This window comes from Lepidochelys olivacea (assembly GCF_965140295.1).
Source record: "Lepidochelys olivacea isolate rLepOli2 genome assembly, chromosome: 17".
NCBI lineage: Eukaryota > Metazoa > Chordata > Testudines > Cheloniidae > Lepidochelys > Lepidochelys olivacea.
This window is the reverse complement of record NC_140427.1, coordinates 20,268,655-20,277,998: the sequence shown is the minus strand read 5'-3', so window position 1 is coordinate 20,277,998 and position 9,344 is coordinate 20,268,655. Positions and strand designations below refer to the sequence as shown.

Genomic DNA, 9,344 nt, shown 5'->3' with positions numbered 1-9,344 from the left:
CGGGCCGGGGGCGGCGGGGCCGGGCCGGGGGGCCTAGCCTGGGCAGGGCTGGGGCGCCTAGCCTGGGCAGAGTCGTGGGGACTCAGTGAAGTGGCTGGTTTTAATGGGCTCTGAGGTCCATTTCCTGCTCTGCTCGGCGGCCGCTACCGTGTCCAGGCGGGGCAGCCGCCGCCCGCCCCCCCGGCCTCCCTGGCGGTGTCTGTGCTGGGGGGCTGCGTGGGACACAAGGTCGCGCCATCTCCTTGCTGCTCACTCAGCCTGTGGCCACTACAGCGACCTTAGCGTGGCCGCCGGCTACAGCCATGCTGTTACTGATCCACCTCCCGCAGAGGCGGTAGCTAGCCTGGTGGAAGAATTGTTCCCTTCACCTAGCGGTGTCTGCAGCAGGGTTAGGTCCGCTTAACGGCCTCTCTCGGGGATGTGCATTTTTCACAGCGCCCAGCAGCACAGGTAAGTCAACGCACGTTTTCGGTGCAGAGCAGGGCTATGTCGGCACTACAGAGCCAATCAATGCCAGTAGAGCTGTGCCAGCCTAGCCCCGGCATACGCCAAGAGGGCTTTTTCTGCACCACCTCACCAATGCCATTAGTTAAGCCAACTGAAGCACTTTTCGGTTGTCAGAGTTGGGGTTCTTGCTAGCTAGCTATGTTGATATCGGGGTTGTGGTTTTTTCCACACCCCTGACTGACATAGCTATTCCAGTATAAGATTTAAGTGTGGACCAGGCCTCACATGGATTGCAAACCTCCCAAAGATTCTTCCGTTGACTCTGTGCTGCTTCATTTTGGGGAGGGAAGGTAAAGGCAGGAAAGAGAACACTGTCTAAAGCAGTGATACTCAGATTGAGGTTCACGAGCCACAAGTGGCTCTTTAATGTGTCTCCTGCAGCTCTTTGCAACACATGGTATTAATACATTGTGTGACTTAATTATTAACCAATCAGGATGCCTTTACTATGTTGTTAACCAGTTGTAGTTGATAAAATAACACTTGGTCAGTCATTTTGCTGTGAAAGTATATAAAATATTTAAAAACATTAAATGAAAAATAATGAACTCTTACTACTGTGGCTCTTTTGGGTAATGTTGATTGTCAGTTTGGCTCCTGAACCACTAAGGTCTCAGTATCTCTGGTCTAAAAATAGCATTTCAGTTCCAGAATTAGAATCAGTTAGTGGTGCTTTTTGCCACAGAAAGTAGGTTCTGTGTTGGAAGAGTGAGATGTGCCTAAAGCAATGATGAGTGAAGTATAGTTTGACCTGGTATTGCCAAGATTTTGTCTTGGTTCTGACCAGGGTGTGATAATGTAATCTTCTCTCTGAGCTTATTCTGGTTACATTCATCTAGAATTAATTATTCATTCTTTGGACACTAAATATTTTTATACATCCTTTTAAACCGATTGAATTATGTATCTAAGCAGCCATCCTGGTAGGAGCTATTAGTGAGGGAAAATGAGAGAAATCCAGTGTTCGCTTCTTATATAAAGCTTTGCACTAACTCATTTTTTGAGTAATCAGTTGTGTTAGGACCACTGCATCTTGACTTATTTCTGAGGATATAGTGAAAGCAGGTTACATTCCTAAATTCTCTTTTCCTTATAATGAGGGTGGCCTATTGAATCTTGGGTGTTCCATTTTATTTACCTTTTTACAAAATATGCAAACTTGGTTAAATTGTAATTGAGTAAATTATGCAATAGCTATTAATGAGGCTTTTTTAAACTGTGTTCTAATTCAGCTTTCATTTTCTTCCAGGTTTGAGTAACAGTTTCGTGTTCAGATGTCTGTTCACATGGAGTACAATGAACTAATTGGAGCATCAAATCCAATGCAGTATCTTTGTCAGACTTGGGTGGGGATTTTAGAGCAATACTGAATGCTTAAAGGATGTGACCAGTTAAGTAAAGCCTGCCTCATTAGAAAGAGGTGCTGGGGTAGAAAAAGATTTATTAATTTTTCTACTTAAAACAATAATTGAAGTGCAAATACAGACTGAAGTTCCAGTGTCATGTACAGTAACTACAATGTTAAGCGAGGAGTTATGTTCCTCAAAAATGCTACTTTAAGCAAAATGATGTTAAGCAAATCTAATTTCTCAATAAGAATTAATGTAAATTGTGGGGGGTTAGGTTCCAGGGAAATTATTTTCACTGGACAAAAGATATATAGACACAGTGTACATTTTAAACAATTTAATACTGTACACAGCAATGATGATTGTGAAGCTTGGTTGAGGTGGTGGAGTAAGAGGGTGGGATATTAAACTAGCACTTGGCTTAGCCCTCAAGGGTTAAAACATTGTTGTCAATGTAGCCTCACGCTCTACAAGGCAGCCGGAAGAATGGAGGGAGACGGAAGAATGGAGGGAGACGGCATGGCAGAGAGACAGACACACACCATGTGTAAGAGAGACAGACACACATTGCCCCTTTACACTGACCCCACGCTAAGTACGCTGCCGTTTTAAGTAGATCAGCAAGTTGAGACAGCAGCTGCTGCCAGCAAGCTCCCTCTGTCCTGAGCCCTGTCATGGCCCCCTGCTCTATGGAGAAGGGGTACAGGACGGGGGGGAGGGGGCAGGAGTAGGGGAAACACTGACATTAGCACCCCTCTCCCCCTTCTGCACAGCAAGCAGGAGGCTCCCGAGAGGGACAGCTGAACTGCCTGGCTATTGATAGCCTGCTGGGCGACTGCAGCACAGGGAACTGTGGGGAGCGGGGGGCCTGCCAGTCCACCCTGGTTCCAAGCCCCCACCAGCTAGCTCCAATAGGCTGCTCTTTCTGCAAGCAGTGAACAAAGCAGGTGGCTGCTGAATAACATAAGGGAGCATTGCACAACTTTAAATGAGCATGTTCCCTAATCGATCAGCAATGAAACAACTTTCACTGGGATGACTAAATGAGTTACTGTACTAACTTTAAAATTACATAAATCTTAGGTCATGACACTAATGAATCATTGATTTAAAATTAATTTAAAAGGCTCAAAGTCAATAAGACTAAGCGTAAGACTTTTTCAATGGAAAAGTCAGTGATCAGTTATAGGCTGCAATAAGGAGACTGAAACTGTTTTCTTCACTTCTGCTAGCTGAGAGAGAGCAGCACTATTGGACACCAAAAGACCCTAGGAAAAAAAATCCTAAAACTACCTTTTTAATAAACACTCTAGCCCCAGTCTGGTAGCCTTTATTTACATGAGCAGTTGTACTGAGTCAGTGGGACTACGTTTGTAGGTCTGTGTAATCAAGCCTTCTGGGGCTGGCCATGTTGTATTGCTCTCCTGGAGCATCTTGGTTATCAATTTTTCAGAAAAAAAATGTAACAACTATTGGGAAATATTTGCTGAAGCAAGATGTAATAGATATAGCTCAGATTTGGAATTAATTCATATTAAAAGCCTTGTAAAATCTACTCAAGATTGGATAATCTTTCACTGAATGTGACTTTTTTCAATAAGGTGTGTTTACATGAGCTCCCTTAAGCTGGTGAAGTGTCTATATTTATAGATCCCAGCAGGAGGCAGCAAAATGATCCTGACTTCCTGTTAATATGCCTCCAAAGGTAGAGGTAGCCATTAGCACTTGTCTGGTATCTAAAATGACAGCTTTCATTTTAACAGTGTACAGGAGTTAAGGACCCTTCTTGTGCCTCAAAGGATTAAAAAAGAAGAACTTGGCTCTTAATGTGAAAAGATTATACAAGTTCTTTGCAGCAAGTTGTTAGAAGGCTAAACTGCTGTTTCTATAATGTATTGTAATACCATACCAGCTAGGATAGTCTACTGCTGCCCTCTGTAGAAAACAAGGTTCACACTTCATGAAAAGCCACTCCTTCAAACTGTCTAAAATTATCTGTGCTAAACTAGATCAACCAGAGTGCTGTGGAAGCAGGAATCACCTTAAAATCACCACTAGCCAACTTCTATACTCTGCCTGCTTAGAGATCAAAGGAGACATTTCAGTTTGACCAAATGGACGTAAGGTGCTAAAGGAAGCTACTCTACACCAGTCCTAATTAAAAGTGGCAAACTGCAGCCTGAGTCTTGGCTCCTCTTCAATATGAGGGCACTGCTTTTGGATTACAATTTTCACAATGTGTGATTTTACTTTTGATCCATTGGGTCTCCACCAGCTGTCCATATGTTATGATGAAAGCAGCTGCTGTCTGATTCATTCATGCAAATATAAACTTTCAGATAAGCAGTTTACCAGTGGTTTAAACCATTAGATAACAGAAGTGGAATGAGTCTAGTTAGGTCCTAATTCCCAGTGTCCTGATAGATAGGAAGGAAGAGAGAAGCGGCTTTGCTATGCCAGTAGTCGCTACCAGATTTGAGGATACATTCAACAAAGCAAGTCTGAATTGGCACAGTTCGTTTTTATCTGGCTTCAGTCACATATGCTCAAACCCAATTCAGACAGAGGGCATCCATTCCCTGGTTCGTGCTTGTGCTGCCTGGTTTGCTAACTTCAGCCCGAGTTGTCCAAGGGGAATGGTGGGGGGAGAAGCCTAAATTTATGGCAAACTGATATGAATTGGGGGGCACAGCTCTGTTCATGCTCTCTTGTGAATTCTAAGATGAAGTAGTCTAGAAGCAGAGCTAGGGAGAACGTGATGACTCTTAGGAACGTAGGAAGGGCCAGGCTGAAGCTGATCAGTGGTTTTTTGAGGCCCATATCTGCCTTTGACAGTGGTCAGTACCAGAGCTTTCTGGTTGAGAGGCTGTCAACCTAGCCCTTGCATCTTGGAATTGGATAGAGCAGCATTTAAGGCAACGAAAACTCTAGTGCTGCTGCTGAACTTAGTGTCCAAATGTGCCTTAGAGTCTGATTATTCTGCTCATGAACGGTCACTGTACCTTTTGCTGCCCTAGTAATGTGTTATACACAGTCAGGCTGGCAGAAAAGTTGTGTTCCAGGTAGACAAGAACCTAGAGTATACAGGCCCGCACCCATCATGTATCTGCTTTGTAAGTATCAGTGCAGTGCACTCCCTTCAGCTTTCAGGGGAGTACAGCTTAACAAGGTGCTGCAGCTCTGTAGCATAGCCAGTGATGGGGCACCTTTGGTGACTCTTTACATAAGTGTAGACGCAGCGATAACAAAACACAAAGCCGGATGTGGAGAGGACTGTGTCGTTGGCTCGGATTTTGCGGCACAACGGGCAGACGGTCTTCAGTTTTGGTACGAGAGGTGAGCCTGTGCCATGGTCCAGGTGCACGGGTGGCGGAGGAGTAGGCAATGCAGTCAATGATTTGATGGTCTCCTGGTTCTCAGATGAGTACCACCAGTCCAGAAACTGCAGGAAGAACACGCCCATGGAGAGGCTGGTGGACAGGGATAAGGCAACACCTCCCAATGCTTTTTTCACCGCTGATTGCACTTGCTCCTTAATGCTGCAGCAGGGAGATAAGGTACAGACCGATAATTAGCATCCCGCCTAGTCACCTGTGTAAACTAATAGTGCAGAGGCAATACACGACTGCGTACCCGAGGGAGACTTCAGGGCTAGTCAGCTACTGCTTTTTAAAAGGATACCTTGTTACAAATGTGTGATGTTTACATTATTTAGAATCAACTGAGGAAATGAACACCACAGGTATTTTAGGGAGGTGTAATTTGGTGCATGGGGCACAGAAATTTAAAACTTGGAAAATAGGTCCAGGCCCATTGAAGTTCTTAGGTGGAAGGACTGGGGTTGAGAAGGATTGGGGTACAAAGGAATTAACCCATGCTTTAGTTTCAAAGCAGGCTCAGGTTGGGAGTGTCCAGAACTCATTGCCTTCTGGTCAGGATTTCTGTAGGAACAGAATTGCTAGTCCCAGTCTACTAGTGGACAACTGGTCCGTCCCACTCACTCGTTCAGTGGCAGTTTCAGAAGACTACCCAAGGATTGAACAGGTCACAGAGACTGAACTCCTGCAAATTAAGGCAGTTTTGGAACCAGGGACCTCTGAAATTAACTCTGACAGGCAGGCTACCAGACTCTGCTCCCCCCTTCAAGGGAGGTCACATTGAGCTTTTAAAAATGAAGGAAACATATGTGACAATAATAGGAGCCCTGTTTGAACCCCTTTTGGTACCTCTTAACACTGAGACAGTTTTATGCTAAAGCACCATCTGGGGAATAGAAAGACAGCCCCAAATTCCCACGTAACACTGCAATAATTCTAAGCTCTATTTGTCTGGCTCCTTTCTAACTCACCTGTGAGCTGGCTGCTGGCTTGCAGTAGCTGCTGCTAGTTTCTGCTCCAACACCTGGATGTCCTCTGCTGTCAGTCTAACCAGGCGTACACCAGCCAGGGCCAGCAGCGGGGAATGATGCTGAGCCTTACCAAGGATATAGCACAGCTGCTGGCTGAGAAACCAGCCCTCCCAGGCCATGTTTACAAAGGGATAGGCTGCTAAAAAGGCCCTGTAAAAGCGCTTCCAGGATGATGATGGAGGATGGATGGCATATTCGTCCTCTTCCCTCAGACTGGAGACCAGTTTCTCCAACTTTGTTTTCAGATAAGGAATGAGAACCAACAAGAGGATAGACTTCCAGTGTTCCTTCTTTGGCAACCCAGCACTGGCCAGCTGATACAGCCCCTTGCTGTCTCCCACTGCTATCCTCTTTAGGCCATAGAAGTTTTCTGGAAAAGAGGCACTAAACTGGGACAGAAAATGCTGCTGGAGCAACAGATCCAGGAGGGTGTAGATCTCATCAAACCAACGCCAGAGGAAGCCATAGCGGCCGGGATTGGATTCAGCAAGCACCTAAAATAAGATCCATGGAACAGGGAAGGAAGTGGTGTCAAAGACCCACTCAATCAGTTAAAACAATTATGACCTATGTATCCAGTATAAGAAACGGTTCAGAAACACAGACTTGAGCAGTGATCAGAATAAGACACTGGCTAATAGAACTTTGGCCCTGTGGAAAATTTATAAATTTTGAAGTGGGTTTTAGCCCATGAAAGCTTATGCCCAAATAAATCTGTTAGTCTCTTCTGCTCAAATAGATTTGTTAGTCTCTCAGGTGCCACAAGTACTCCTCGTTCTTTTTGTGGAAAATTAAATCCTTCAGTTTGCTACCAGCATATGACTGGCAATACTGTATCCATGTGTGACTTAAGCCAGATGCGAATTCCAGGGGTGAAAGGCGAGTAAAGGGCATTTCACAGGGGACATGGTAGTGATCACCCTCATTCCCCAATAATGAAAGTGCATCACCTAAAACATTAACTGTCTGCATATGTATCCTCACTGAATCAAAGACTCAAATGCACTGTATATATTTGTGTTTTCCCTCCATGAACATTTCTTCAATATAAATGCCTTAGTACCCCATGTCTGGAACTAAAGTAGCATTGTCAGCAACAGTCCAGGCAGAAAGACTTAGATCTAGGCACTCATCCCTTCGTGTGCTAGAGAAAAAGTTGGTGTAAGCACAGGACTTGGAGCCAAGACCTCATGAGCGCCAGTCAGTCCTAGGTCTACTTTTGACTTCATCTGTTTTTTTGGACAAGCCACTTCACCTCACTGCTTGAGTGTCCCTAGCTGGAGAGAACATTTTCCTCCCTCACAGGCTTACTGAGAGGATTAATTAATGTTTGTACAGTGATCTGAAGATGGAGAGTGCTAATCAGTGCACTAATTATATGCAATTTATCCCATTCTTCAACAGCACAAAGGAAATGTCATGTACCCACCACAGGGCGACTTTCCACACAGAGGAGCCCTTTGACTTTCTTTTTGCGAGTCCAGAATTCTCAGCTCCTGTACCATTATAGCATCAGCAGTGGAGAGAGGTTGCAAGCTGTGTGCTATACTGAGTCAATGACAGGCACAAGAGTTCTGTAGCCTAAGACAGCACTTGGCCCTTTTATAGCACCTTCCATTCAACGATCACCAAAGTGCTTTCCCAACACTAATGAATTAGCTCTCCCAACCTCTGGGCGAGGTAAGTATGGATTATCCCCCATTTTACAGGTAGAAAAACCAAGGCACAGAGAAATTAAGTGACTTGCCTAGGGTCTATGGAGAGTCAGTGTCAGAGCCAGGAATAGGCTACAGAAGTCCTGATTCTGCTTTAATCATTAGCCTGTACTTCTTCTCATGGATAGGCTAACTGACACCAAATGCATGCTTGACACAAATTCGAATTATGATTCAGCTTGAACACTGTCACTTATTTTCAGAATTATGACACACAAAAAACGATCTTCCAAGGTTCAATCCATAGCACATGTTTATGATGGAGTAGTAAACCCCTGCCACTAGGTGTTTCCAGTGAAAGTACTGGCACATGCCCTTCCTTAACATAACACTGCTGCCCTAAAGCTTTGCAAACGCAATCCAGTAGCGCAGTCATCGAGACTTCAATGCTATACGCAGAAGCCCCCAGCCGGAGACTTTAGAACAGGGGTTCTCAAACTTTTGTACGGGTGACCCCTTTCACACAGCAAGCCTCTGAGTGCGACCCCCCCCCTTATTAAATTAAAAACACTTTTTAACATATAGTTAACACCATTATAAATGCTGGATGCAAAGTGGGGTTTGGGGTGGAGGCTGACAGCTCACGACCCCCCCCCCCCATAGAATAACCTCGTAACCCCCCGAGGGGTCCCAACCCCCAGTTTGAGAACCCTTGCTTTAGAAGGTACCATTCCCCCCTAGGAAACACCCCCCCACCCCCTTTTAACTTGGCTGTAACCTAACACCAAACTCACTGGGTGTCATATTTTTATACATGCACGTTTCCCCCTGCTCTGTGGGTACCAGCTCCCCTCTAAAGTCTGGGGGGGGGGGCACCTTTACCTTGGCCACATGCTGAAGGGCAGGCCTCAGGGCTGACATCAAGCTGTCCTGGGCCACCACTTCGAAGACGGAAGGCCTGTCATCGCTGGCTGAAGCAGCGGTGAGATGAGCCCCATGCTCGGCCATGGCTTCCCCCCCCCGGCAGAAGGATCCCGACCTTTCCCCACGGTACCTGGGACAAAGGAGACGGGGGGGGGGGGGGTTAATGCTGAAAGTCCCGCCCAGCCCGCGAGCAGCGGCTGCGACGCTGGCCTCTGTGCCCCACGCGCGGGGGTGGGGGGGCAGCGACGGGACCCCGCGCGGGCGTGGGCGAGCTGCGCTGCCTCAGCAGGGGGGTGGGGCGGGGCCGGCCGAGAGGGGGCGGAGCCGCCGGGCCCGCGGGCGGGGGGATCTGGGGGGGCCAGGCTCCTGCGGGGCGGGGCGGGGCGGGGTGGGGTCTCACCGGCCCGGCCCCACCCTTACCCCAGCGCCGGGCCCAGGCTGGCCAGCGCCCCTCCCGGGGGGCGGGGGGAGCATCCCGGAAGCGGGAGCAAGAGGCGACGC

At 46.8% G+C, this 9,344-nt stretch overlaps 1 protein-coding gene and 1 long non-coding RNA gene across 2 annotated transcripts; one reads left to right on the top strand and one right to left on the bottom strand.

Moving 5' to 3' along the window:
* On the top strand, positions 1-2,313 carry LOC311532508. Its single transcript, XR_014714399.1, has 2 exons — positions 1-450; positions 1,757-2,313. It is a non-coding gene; the product is annotated as an uncharacterized lncRNA (long non-coding RNA).
* PEX12 (peroxisomal biogenesis factor 12) lies at positions 2,179-9,314 on the bottom strand. The gene is made up of 4 exons (XM_084651020.1): positions 9,264-9,314; positions 8,802-8,973; positions 6,205-6,758; positions 2,179-5,395 (listed from the first exon to the last, which is right to left on the bottom strand). The coding sequence occupies exons 2-4, from the start codon at positions 8,925-8,927 to the stop codon at positions 4,996-4,998; spliced, it is 1,080 nt and encodes a 359-aa protein (XP_084507146.1). The 5' UTR covers positions 8,928-8,973; positions 9,264-9,314; the 3' UTR covers positions 2,179-4,995.
* Between the last annotated feature and the right edge of the window lie 30 nt (positions 9,315-9,344).